At 46.5% G+C, this 13,790-nt stretch overlaps 1 protein-coding gene across 2 annotated transcripts in view; it reads left to right on the top strand.

The window, feature by feature from the left end:
* Positions 1–13,790, top strand: part of plxnd1 (plexin D1) — an 87,110-nt gene that overhangs the window by 65,666 nt on the left and 7,654 nt on the right. For both annotated transcript variants that reach the window (XM_048547824.2, XM_048547823.2), the window contains exons 27-32: positions 799–955; positions 2,534–2,637; positions 5,478–5,541; positions 7,106–7,140; positions 8,419–8,523; positions 9,447–9,610. In XM_048547824.2, the coding sequence (XP_048403781.2) occupies positions 799–955; positions 2,534–2,637; positions 5,478–5,541; positions 7,106–7,140; positions 8,419–8,523; positions 9,447–9,610 (629 nt within the window). The remainder of the gene's footprint in view (positions 1–798; positions 956–2,533; positions 2,638–5,477; positions 5,542–7,105; positions 7,141–8,418; positions 8,524–9,446; positions 9,611–13,790) is intronic.

Raw genomic sequence — 13,790 nt, 5'->3', positions numbered from 1 at the left:
CTGTGGGAGGAAACCCACACGGACACAAGGAGAACATGCACACCCGACCCAGACAGTCGCCTGATGCTGGAGTCGAGCCTGATTTCCTCACCCTCTGAGGCAGCAGTGCTAACCACTGTGCCACCGTACCAGCCTGCTTGGTTGCTTCTCAATGCCATCCTTTGTTCTTGAAGCACAATTTTTCTCTTGATTGGAAACAACAAGTTCACAATAAAATGGGCTATAAAGGCTGCCAGGCAACAGAGTGCCCCAGGTAGACAGATTATAATTCTGACTGCGCAAACACCTAGCTTTCGGTTAATCAGAGAGAGAAGCAATAGGATTAACACAGTGAAAATGTCATAATGTCCCATTCTTCCCAACATGTTTCAGGAGCTGTGTTATCAATGCATTGGGTTACAGTCAGTTTTGAAAACATGCGCTCGTAACTTCAGTCATTCTGTTTCAAAATGTGCTTATTTCAAAATTTCCAGGAAGCTCAATATATAACACAGACTGAGCATCATCTTAAAAGATGCAGGTCAGACTTTTCAGGAGATAGATGAAGAAACAATAATTCGCACAAGAAGGGTCAGCGGACCCGAATCGTAAACTCTGCTTTCTCTCTGAAGATGCTGCCAGACCTGCTGAGTTTCTCCAGCAATTTCCTGTTTTTGTTTCTGATCCTCAGCATCCGCAGATTGGTATAGGGTTTACAAAAATAAAACTCAAAGGCAGGCCTCTCCCTTTACCCACTGGCCCGCTACAGGTGCTGCATTATGGACTGTACAATGACTCTCTGTACCTCGACTCCCACAGAACCTCAATGTGTCTTTCCAAGGCTGTGGAATGGACTCCATCACAGTCCGTGTCATGGACAGTGACTCCATCAGCCAAATCAAGGAGAAGATTCTGGAAGGATTTTACAAAAATGTGCCTTTCTCTCAGTGGCCCAGAGTAGAAGATGTGGATCTGGGTAAGTGATTGCACTGAGCATATCCGGTATGTGAGAATGGGAAATCACTGCAAATGCCTGTGAACACCAGTGGGCCCAGTGCTCATTGTGAATGCCAGAGACCGGGCCCAGCATGAATCCCAGAGACTGGACCGTAAGCCCAGCGTGAATCCCAGAGTCCGGCCCTGTGCCCAGCGTGAATCCCGGAGACTGGGCCCAGTGTGAATCCCAGAGACTGGACCGTAAGCCCAGCATGAATCCCAGAGACCGAGCCCTGTGCCCAGTGTGAATCCTATAGACTGGGCCCTGTGCCCAGTGTGAGTCCCAGGGACTGGGCCCTGTGCCTGGTGTGAATCCCAGAGACCGGGCCCAGTGCCCAGTGTGAATCCCAGAGACCGGGCCCAGTGTGAATCCCAGAGACCGGGCCCAGTGTGAATCCCAGAGACCGAGCCCTGTGCCCAGTGTGAATCCTATAGACCGGGCCCTGTGCCCAGTGTGAGTCCCAGGGACTGTGCCCTGTGCCCAGTGTGAATCCCAGAGACCGGACCCTGTGCCCAGCATGAACCCCAGAGACCGGGCCCAGTGCCCAGTGTGAATCCTATAGACTGGGCCCTGTGCCCAGTGTGAGTCCCAGGGACTGTGCCCTGTGCCCAGTGTGAATCCTATAGACTGGGCCCTGTACCCAGTGTGAGTCCCAGGGACTGGGTCCTGTGCCTGGTGTGAATCCCAGAGTCCGGGCCCAGTGTGAATCCCAGAGACCGAGTCCTGTGCCCAGTGTAAATCCTATAGACTGGGCCCTGTGCCCAGTGTGAGTCCCAGGGACTGTGCCCTGTGCCCAGTGTGAATCCGATAGACTGGGCCCTGTGCCCAGTGTGAGTCCCAGGGACTGTGCCCTGTGCCCAGTGTGAATCCTATAGACTGGGCCCTGTACCCAGTGTGAGTCCCAGGGACTGGGTCCTGTGCCTGGTGTGAATCCCAGAGACCGGGCCCAGTGTGAATCCCAGAGACCGAGTCCTGTGCCCAGTGTGAATCCTATAGACTGGGCCCTGTGCCCAGTGTGAGTCCCAGGGACTGTGCCCTGTGCCCAGTATGAATCCCAGAGACTGGGCCCAGTGCCCAGTGTGAATCCCAGAGACCGGGCCCAGTGTGAATCCCAGAGACCGGGCCCAGTGTGAATCCCAGAGTCCGGGCCTAGTGTGAATCCCAGAGACCGAGCCCTGTGCCCAGTGTGAATCCTATAGACTGGGCCCTGTGCCCAGTGTGAGTCCCAGGGACTGGGCCCTGTGCCTGGTGTGAATCCCAGAGACTGGGCCCAGTGCCCAGTGTGAATCCCAGAGACCGGGCCCAGTGTGAATCCCAGAGACCAGGCCCTGTGCCCAGCATGAACCCCAGAGACCGGGCCCAGTGCCCAGTGTGAATCCTATAGACTGGGCCCTGTGCCCGGTGTGAATCCCAGAGACCAGGCCCAGTGTCCAGTGTGAATTGCAGAGACAGGGCCTGTGCCTGGTGTGAATCCCAGAGCCTGGTAATAATGTGGTAATGCTGTAAATGAACATGGGGTAAAGTTCATTGTGACAGAGCTCCCTTTTTCCTTGGTAGAGTGGTTTGCATCAAGTAGTGACAGCAGGATCCTGCGGGACCTAGACAACACGTCTGTGATGGAGGACGGCCGAAAGAAGCTCAACACCCTGGCTCATTGCAAGGTGAGGAGCAGCTGAGACAAACAAACTGAACCAGTTTATGTGCCAGCCCAGAGAGCCTTCGCTGCACTGCAGGGTCTAACCACCCTCTCCCAGAATCTGCCTTTACTGGGATAGAATCATAGAATCCCTACAATGTGGATGTGTGCCATTCAGCCCATTGGGTTTGCACTGACCCTCCGAAGAACGTCCCTATACACCTGTATCCCTCATGCAGATGGCCTCAAGGCCCTCCGCTTCTTCCTGTCCCGCAGGCCCGACCAATCCCCCTCAACCGACACCCTCATCTGCCTAGCCGAACCCGTCCTCACCCTCAACAACTTCTCTTTCGACTCCTCCCACTTCCTACAGACAAAGGGGGTAGCCATGGGTACCCGCATGGGCCCAAGCTATGCCAGCCTCTTTGTAGGTTACGTGGAACAGTCCCTCTTCCGCACCTACACAGGCCCCAAACCCCACCTCTTCCTCCGTTACATTGATGACTGTATCAGCGCCGCCTCTTGCTCCCTAGAGGAGCTCGAACAGTTCATCCACTTCACCAACACCTTCCACCCCAACCTCAAGTTCACCTGGGCCATCTCCAACACATCCCTCACCTTCCTGGACCTCTCAGTCTCTATTTCAGGTAACCAGCGAGAAACTGATGTCCATTTCAAGCCCACCGACTCCCACAGCTACCTAGAATACACCTCCTCCCACCCACCCTCCTGCAAAAATTCCATCCCCTATTCCCAATTCCTCCGCCTCCCCCGCATCTGCTCCCAGGATGAGGCATTCCACTCCCGCACATCCCAGGTGTCTGCGTTCTTCAAGGACCGCAACTTTCCCCCCACAGTGGTCGAGAATGCCCTTGACAGTGTCTCCCGCATTTCCCGCAACACATCCCTCACACCCCACCCCCGCCACAACTGCCCCCAAGAGGATTCCCCTCGTTCTCACATACCACTCCACCAACCTCCGGATACAACGCATCATCCTACGACTCTTCCGCCATCTACAATCCAACCCCACCACCCAAGACATTTTTCCATCCCCACCCTTGTCTGCCTTCTGGAGAGACCACTCTCTCCATGACTCCCTTGTCCGCTCCACACTCCCCTCTAGCCCCACCACACCTGGCACCTTCCCCTGCAACCGCAGGAAGTGCTACACTTGCCCCCACACCTCCTCCCTCACCCCTATCCCAGGCCCCAAGATGACCTTCCATATCAAGCAGATGTTCACCTGCACATCTGCCAATGTGGTATATTGTATCCATTGCACCTGGTGTGGCTTGCTCCACATTGGGGAAACCAAGCGGAGGCTTGGGGACCGCTTTGCAGAACACCTCCGCTCGGTTCGCAACAAACAACTGCACCTGCAGTGCCACAATGATGCCACCCGAAGGTTGCAGGAACAGCAACTCATATTCCACTTGGGAACCCTGCAGCCCAATGGTATCAATGTGGACTTCACCAGCTTCAAAATCTCCCCTTCCCCCTACTGCATCCCAAAACCAGCCCAGTTCTTCCCCTCCCCACCACTGCATCACAAAAGCAGCCCAGCTCGTCCCCTCCCCCCACTGCAGCCCAGCCTGTCTCTGCTTCCCTAACCTGTTCTTCCTCTCACCCATCCCTTCCTCCCACCTCAAGCCGCACCTCCATTTCCTACTTCCCACCTTATCCCGCCTCCTTGACCTGTCCATCTTCCCTGGACTGACCTATCCCCTCCCTACCTCCTCACCTATACTCTCCTCTCCACCTATCTTGTTTTCTCTCCATCTTCGGTCCGTCTCCCCCTCTCTCCCTATTTATTCCAGTTCCCTCTCCCCATCCCCCTCTCTGATGAAGGGCCTAGGCCCGAAACGTCAGCTTTTGTGCTCCTGAGATGCTGGTTGGCCTGCTGTGTTCATCCAGCTCCACACTTCGTTATATTAGTGTGTCTGTACTAGTTTTGTGACTGTTCTGATGATAAGGTATAATTTATATGCAAATATATTAATATCATCATTTGCAGTTTGGATTTCAAAACAGAAGCAGATGGATGCTGGATATTTCTGTGAAGGGTTTTCATTTTCAAACGAAAGGTCAGAGTGTCCTTCTGGAAGAGTGAATAAATCAAATGATTTATCAAATAGCTGGTGTTAATAGAAAGCTGTTTGCACTGTTTGGTCTCTGACAGGTAGGGTAAACATGCGTAAGAAGGATATTATTAAGTTGGAGAGAGATCAGGAAAGATCAACCAGGATGTTGCCGAGACTAGTGGGTTTGAGTTATAAGGGGAAGCTAGATAGGCTCAGACTTTTTCCATTGGAGCATAAGAGGTTGAGGGGTGGCCTTATAGAATTTTACAAATTCATGAGGGGCACAAGTAAGGTAAATAGCAAAGGTCTTTTCCCTTGAGTGGTTGAGTTCAGAAGGGCATATTTTTATGAGGAGAAAGATTTAAAAGGGACCTGAGGGGCAGTATTTTCACACAGAGGGTGGCTCATATGTGAATGAACTGGCAGAGGAAATGGTAGATTCAGGTACAGGTGCAACATTGAAAGACATTTAGACAGGTAAGAAATAAGAAAGATTTAGAGGAACATGAGCTAAATGCAGGCAAGTGGGACTGGTTTAATTTGGAAAACTTGGTCGCCATGAGTGAGTTGGATTGAAGGGTCTGTTTCCATGCTATGTGACTCTATAATGTTATAACAGCTTGAACTTCATGTGAAAATGTCTCGATGATTAACCAACACATGAATGAAACAAAGTAACACTGAGCCAGACCTCAATCTGCATTTTACCATAAATCAGGGACGTGGTTGATGCTGTCTGCCATGTGACACTGTGGCAGTGACCTTTCACTTCTGTTTCCAGGTCCCTGATGGAGCATCATTGGCCATGAGCTTGAAGGACAAGTGGGATGGTACACTCGGACGAGGTAGGTCTGATCACAGCTGGATCCCCAATTACAATGACATTCCTGGAGTCATGGAGAAGGGAAAATGTAGGGAACACTTCAAGAGACAGATACAGCTCTAAGAGATCTGGGAGTAAAAACAGGAGCTGCAAAAAGCCCAGGAGGTAAAAACATGAGTATGAGTGGCCAAGGGGATATCTACAGCTTGTGAATGATACAGAAGCTGTGAATAGGTCAGGGGGCAAATACAGGGATATAAATTCTAGAGGGTAGGTAAAGGAGGTATGAATGGCTCAGGAGTAAATATAGGGGGTATGAATGGTTAAGGGTAAGTATAGGGGGTGTGAATGGTTCAGGGTAATATGGGGGTGTGAACAGTTCAGGGTAAGTACAGCGGTATGAATTTCAGAGAGTAAAGGAGGTATGAATGTCTTAGGGGTAAATATAGGAGGTATGGATAGCTCAGGGATAAATGCAACTCTCTGAGTGTCCTGGGTAGAAAAGTTAACTTTTCTAAAAATTTTCTTTAAAAATTTATTTTAAGTATAATTTTAGTGACGTGTGAACGAGGAGGCCTTAAATCTCTTAGGCATCCACCTTTTACACTGTTTCATGGATACTTAGACTGATGTTTGTTTGGTACAGAATGGGTAACCTCACACTTTCTTGTGTTTAAATCCATCTGCCAAGTCTTGCTCACTCAGCTTATTTAGTTCAAAGGTTCTTTATTGTGGTATCTAAGTCATAAACAAGTACGGTGAATAATTGTGACCCCAACATAGATAGCTGTGGGACACAACTAGTAGCTTACTTCCAATCTCATTGCACACTATTATCTACATTGTCTTGTCTTACTGGCTAACCAATCTTCTGACCAAGTCAATAATTTCCCTTCAACTTCACGAGCTTTAGTTTTAGCTAATGCCAGTTTAGGGTATTGAACGAATACAAGTGAATGAAGCTAATTTACAGGAGACCCTTGATCTAATGGAATGACAGAATAAGTTCAAAGGGCCAAATGGCTTTCTGTTCTGTTCCTAAGGGCCGTGTTAAACAGTGATCCTTCCTGCTTTGAGGCAAGCAATTGGTTAGGCTCTTTGATGGTCACTGGCAAGGCCACTATTTGGTTGCCAACCCTAATGACTGAGCTGAGTGGATTACAAGGGCATTTTAGGGTCACCCACACTCCTGGGGCTCTGTGGCATCACAGGTAGGGTAAGGATCCAGATGGGCTTTCATATCAATCAAGTACCGTTTTGTGGTTACCTCAGTGAGGATGGGATTTCAATTCTTGATTTATCGACTGAATTTAAATTCCCCAACTTGTCATCATGGTGGGATGTGAACCCATATCCCCAAAGTACCAGGACCTGGGTCACTGCCACTACACCACTGTCTCCTCTCCTTTCTTCCAATTAAAGCTGATGCAAGATCAACCCAGAAAGTTTAAGATCAATATCCGCATCCTGTTCCAACCATATTCCACAGCAAAAATGGGGTAACGTTGACTCTTCTGAGTTTATTTAGATCATAGGTATGCATGCATTCAAATGTACCCTTTAAATGATCTTTTATTCTTTTGCAGTAAAGGACTTGGACACTGAAAAATACTTCCATTTGGTGAGTGCCTGTTTACTTACTCTCACTCTGAGTAGCTCAGAGCCTTTTGCTTGCCTCTGCAATAAACTCTAATTCTGTGCACCATCCCTGGATAACAAGCAGACAAAGCGGAGATCCCAAACAGGAGGAACACTCCACCTTACCAACTGGCCCAATAGGTATCTGCTCTTCATGTGGGGAATGAAATGGACTGGGCTTCACTTGAAGAACCCACCGTCCCTGATACATGACGATCTCAATCCCCAGTGCTGTCATTTGTTGGGATTTATAGTTTGACTGCAGCTGAACTCGGAGTGATGAATTGAAATCGGATTTCTAATACTGTCTGATTTTGATGGTGGGTAGCTGTAGCACAGGCTAGAGGAAGCTTTGATCCGAATGTACCTGAACTGAAGACAAATTTTAATACAGCTAGTAACATTTGATTGATTGATTTATTGTCACGTGTACCGATATATAGTGAAAAGCTTTGTTTACGAATGCTACAGTCAGATCACAGCAAGCAAAAGATGTACAGATCAAAAAGATTTAGAGGCATGCAGGTTACATTGCAGGTTACATTATTTGAGGCCAAAGTCCATTCATCAGTCTGATAATGGCCAGAAACAAGCTGTTCCTGAACCTATTGGTGCTAGTGCCCAGGCTTCTGCACCTTCTGCCTGATGGAAGAGGTTGCAAGAGATCATTACCGGGGTTCGATGGGTCTTTGATGATGCTGGCTGCCTTTCTGTGGCAGCGAGCCATGTAAATAGAGTCCATAGATGGAAGGTTGTCTTCTGTGATGGCTTGGGCTGTGCACACCATCTTCTGTAGTTTCTTACCGTCCGAAGCAGAGCAGTTGCCGTGCCAGGCCGTTATACACCTGGACACTCTGCTTTCAATGATGCATTTGTAGAAATTAGTGAGGGACATTATCGATACCTGAGGAAGAAGAGGCATGTTGTGCCTTCTTGACTGTCGCATTTATGTGTGAAGTCCAAGACAGGTTGTTGGTTATTGTCACTCCGAGGAGCTTGATGCTCTTCGCTCTCTCAACCTCAGATCCGTTAATATAGATGGGGGCATGTTCTCCTCCTTTCTTTCTGAACTTGATGATCTGAAGCCTTTGTCTAAGCAAACCCCACCCCCAACCATACCATCTCCTGCCCTATCCTCACCCTACATCAATCTGTCTCACCTATTGCCATCCTGATCCTCTTTGGTCTATCCTGATCCACATCAGTATTGAGTTGCACTCGGTTCCTGATCCATCAAAACTTTCCCTTCCTCACAAACCAGGTCCTTCCAAATGATGAACTCGTTGAAACAAAGAAATCTCACAAGCACAGTCACCGCAAGAAAGTTTTACCAGAGATTTACCTGACCAGGCTGCTCTCCACCAAGGTACGGTACAGAAGACATGAGAGCTGCTACACGACTCACTCAGAGTCCCAAGACAAGGATTGTGCGTGTGTATGTAAAACAGAGAGCATGTTGGTACCTGTGTTATGTATACATGTGTAAGAGAGAGTGTGTGAGAGAGGGGGATTGTGTATCTGTGTCAACGTTTACAAGCCTGTTTACATTGGGTTTCAGGTATGGAAGTGCAGTTAATTGTGGATGTGAATTTCCAAAATCCTCACTCCCTTCACATCAGCTCAGGTGCTAACACCGCAGCCCTGAAAAACATAATAAATTAGGATTGGAAAAGCTACTCCCAGAGGTTTTTTACTATGGAGGATCATGAGTCTTTGGAGCTCTCTTGCTCAGAAGGTGGTGGAAGCTGGGTTTTAAATATTTTTAAGGTAAAGGTAGATAGGTTCTTGATAAGTAAGGGTTTCATGTGGTGAGGAATGTGGATATGAGGTTATAATCAGATCTTATTCAATGGTGGAACAACCTTATGTGACCACATAGCCCACTCTTCAAATTATAGTCACATTGCCCCTTCCCATTCAATGGTGTTACCGCCACTGAATCCCCCACTATCAACATCGTAGGGGTTACCAATTTCCAGAAACTCAACTGGGCTCACCACATAATCACAGCGGCTACAAGAGTAGACCAGAGGCTATATAGGGAAAACTGCAGTGAGTAACTCACCTCCTGACTCCCCAGAGTTTGTCCACCATCGACAAGACATAAGTCAAGAGTGTGATGGAATGCTCCCCACTTGCCCTGAATGGGTACAGCTCAAACAACACTCGAAAAGCTTCACACCATCCAGGACAAAGCTCTTGGAAATACATTACTGTTCCTTCACTGCCTTTTTCCACATCCAGACAACCATCATTCCCTCACACTGACTCAGTTCCTACTGTTTCTAGGGCACGCTGCAGAAGTTCCTGGACGATTTGTTCCGAGCTGTGCTCAGTATCCAAGCAGTGAAACCTCCATTTGCAGTGAAATATTTTTTTGATTTTCTGGAGGAGCAGGCTGAGAAACGAGGCATCACTGATCCGGACACCCTGCACATCTGGAAAACCAACAGGTGAATGAGTAACTTTACAGCAGTATCCTGTTCATTCCTACACATTATGGCCATTAGAGTATCACTGCTCTGTTGATATGTGGGGAATTTCGACTCATATAGAAGCAGAATTTGAAGAATTCACTAATCTCACCAACGACCAATCTCATTCTGTTAAGTCTAAGAGAAAGCATTCATTTCCCAGACATGACATATTTAAATTGGTACAAGATAACATACTTAACTTATCAACAAATGGAGTCAAGCAGCATCAAAACAGGCCCTTTGGCCTATCATATCTATACCGACCAACAAACACCAAACTACACTAAACCCATTTCCCTGAACTTGGTCCATAGCCTATTATGCGTTGGCTTTTTAAGTGCTCATCTGAATGCTTCTTAAATGTTTGGCATGTCCACTTACTAATTTGTATAGATGCACACATGGATATGTCACAACATAGTGTGGCAACTGCTCTTCCCAAGACCATGAGAAACTACAGAGAGTCATGAACCCAGCTCAGACCATCACACAAACCAGCATTCCTTCCATTGGCTTTGTCTTTACTTGTCACTGCCTCGAGGAAGCAACCAACATAACCAAAGACCCTTCTCTCTTCTACACTCTTCTGCTAGGCAGAAGATATAGAAGTTTGAATATACATATGAACAGAAACAAGAACAACTTCTTCCCAGCTGTTATCAGACTTTTGTACACACCTCTCAAATGTTAATATTGATCTCTCTCTCTCTACGCCTTCTCTGTGGCTGTAATACTGTATTCTGCACTCTGTTCTGCTACCCTGATACACTTTGTTTGGTACAATCTGATATCGAGCACACAAAAACAACACTTTTTCACTGAGTCATCATACACATGACAACAATAAGTCAAACTCAAACTCGAACTTTATTGTTACGAGAGTACCTGACTCCACCACCCCCTCAGGCACGTGTTCCATGTTTCTACCATCCTCTGGGCCGGAAAAAGATTTTCCTCATAACTGCTTAAAACTCTGCCCCTGCCTCTCGTAATTTTGTGTGCCTCAATCAGATCCACCCCTCAGCCTCCTCTGCTCTCGGGAGAACAAACCCAGCCTATCCAGTCTCTCCTCATAACTGAGAGTTCCTATCATAGGCCACATCCTGGTGAATCTCCTCTCCAATGCAATCACATCCTTTCAAAAGAACAGTGACCAGAATTGCTCACAGTCACTTCATCTGGTTTTACAACCAATGCTTTATAAAGTTATAACAAGTTTTCTTTGCTCCTATATTCTATGCACAGCTAATGAAACCCACCATCCCTTCCTCACCACCCTGTCTACCTGTGCTGACAACTTCAGGGATCTGTGGATTTGTACACCACGGTCCCTTTGTTCCTCAGCATGCACTAAGGGCCTACAATTCATTGTCTGAATCCTTCCCCTATTCAACCTCCCAAAATGCATCACCTCATACATATCAGGATTAAATTCCACCTGCCATTGCTCTGCCCAGTTTACCAGCTGATCAATATATCATGAAAGTCAGAGACCATCTGCCTCACTAACAACAGCACCGCCAGTTTCTGTACGTCATTAATTATATCTTCAATCTCCATATTGAAGTCATTAAGTCCATGCTGTCCATCCATGATCAATCCCAGCTTTTCCAAGTGTTGATTAACCCTGTCTCTCAGAATTCTTTCCAATAATTTCCCTACCATTGACGTCAGAGTAACCAATCTGTAATGACCTGCCCTATCCCTGCTGCCCTTCTTGAACAAAGGGACCATATTAGCTATCCTACCGTCATCTGACACTTCACCTGTGGCCAGTAAAGTGTTAAAAATTTCCAACAGGCCGCCAGCAATCTCCTCCTTTACCTCCCACAGTTGCCTGGGATACATCTCCTCCAGCCCTGCAAGTTTATGCATCCTTATGCATGCTAAAACATCTAATACCTATTCCTCATTAATCTTAATGTATTCTAGAACCTCACCATCCCAGCTGGAATCCCCAGCTACAATATCTTGCTCCTCTGTGAATACAGATGAGAAATATCCAGCTAGGACCTCGCTCAAGTTCACTGAATTCCCACCCTTTCCCTGTTAATACTCTTACTCTTAATATACTTCAGAAATGCCTTGGGGCTTTCCTTGATTCAGTCTCCCAAAAGTGCTTCTTGGCCCCTCTTTGCCCTCCTAGTTTGTTTTCAAGCACCACCCCCCACACTCTCACAATACTGTTTTTAATGCACTACACCTGACATATGCTTCTTTCTTTTTCTTTATCAAACTCTTGATATCCCTATTCGCATGTAGGTTCATCCGCAAGTAGCTGTTCCCTGTCTATTAGCAGACCCTGCCTAATTATGATGTTTTTGTTTTGTTTTTTTTAATTAACTGCTGCACACTTCTACATGGAAAAACCATCACCCGAAATATTCTTTCCACAGTTTGTAGTGGTGTCACATTGTATGTTTGTATTGAACATTGTTACTGTAGGTCTAATAATTCACGGTATACAATGTGATAACACATAATCATAAATCTTTATGAAATAAAGCTGTTCACAATTAAATTATACAATTAACAGAACGTTCATTACGGTATCACTCCTTACATTTCACCCAAATTGCAGTCTCCTAAATTCTGATATCTTGCACCTAAATCCTTGACATTCATTTGCAATTATCTCAGTTGTCCTGTTCTGGTAGCTGAGTATTCTTTTGTTGAAATGCTTAAAGCTGTTCTCTCCCCTTTACAGCAACTCTATTCCCTTTCCGAATGTCTCTCCACTAATCACTTTGCAGGCCCTGTCTCCAGTTTGCAGATTAAAGGACCAAGAGGAACCTGATCTGTCATTCAATGAGACCATGGTTAATCATTGACCACAATGCCACCTTTCTGTAAATATCTTCACATCCCCATCCCCCCTAATGTTATTAGTCTGCAGAAATCTATGAATGCCTGACTTTAACCTGGCTCAACGACTTGAGTTTCCACTGGGTTTGAGAAATCAAAAAATACCCAACTCCTTAACCTACATACACCCACCCAGTCACACCCTGTAAGGATTCTTTATGTTTCAAAGAGATTCCCCTTCATTCTTCTAAACCATATGAAATACAGACTCAGCCCCTCTCCTCATAAGATAATGCAGCCATCCATTTATTCTTCCTTAGGTAAGAGGATTAAAACTGGACACAACACTTCAGGTGAGATCTCGCAGAAGGCTCTAATGTAGCCGGACATCTTTATTTTGTACTCAAACCCCCTTAGGGATGACAATTATTTGTTTTTCAAATTGCTGCACCTTGCTTGCGAGCTTTGACTGACTCATGGACAGGGACACCCAGATCCTTTGGAACACCCACTCTCTTCCGGTTAACAAAATATTCTGCCTTGCTAGATAACAAGGTGTGGAGCTGGATGAATACAACAGGCCAAGCAGCATCTTAGGAGCTGTGTACATCCAGCTCCACACCTTGTTATCTCGGATTCTCCAGCATCTGCAGTTCCTATTATCTCTGATACAATTCTGCCTTGCTGTTGCCTACCTACCAATGTGAATAGCCTCATACCTGTTCACATTAGATTTCACCTCCATTTCCTAGCCCACTGACTCAGATTGTTCAAGTCGCCTTGAATCTTCCTCTCATTTCTAACACAACATCTGTTCGCACTCAGTTAGGTCCCATCAACAAACTTGGAAATATTATAATTTGTGCCCCTCACCTTGATATTTTCAATCAACCTGTCCAGGAATGTTATGACACATCTCTAGAGCAGATAAGCTTAAACCCTGGCCTCTTGGCTCAAATGGAGGGACACTACCACTGCGCTACAAGAGCCATTTTTCCATATTATTTATAAAGACTGTGAACACTTGTAGATGTAACACAGTATCACAGAGTCTGCAGTCATGAAAATGAACCATTTATTGCTACTCTCCGTGTTCTCTCTGTTAACTAATTCTCAATCCACACTCTTATAGATCACTCAATCTCGGAGAGTCGTAGAGATATACAGCACAGAAACAGACCTTTCAGTCCAACACATCCATGCCGACCAGATATCCTGTATAAATCTAGTCCCATTTACCAGCATTTGGCCCATATCCCTGTAAATTGTACCTATACATTTACCCATCCAGATGCCTTTTAAATGTTGTTATTGTACCAGCCTTTGCTATTTCCTCTGGCAGCTCATTTAC

Source organism: Stegostoma tigrinum, chromosome 11 (assembly GCF_030684315.1).
Source record: "Stegostoma tigrinum isolate sSteTig4 chromosome 11, sSteTig4.hap1, whole genome shotgun sequence".
NCBI lineage: Eukaryota > Metazoa > Chordata > Chondrichthyes > Orectolobiformes > Stegostomatidae > Stegostoma > Stegostoma tigrinum.
This window is presented reverse-complemented; position numbering and strand designations above follow the sequence as displayed.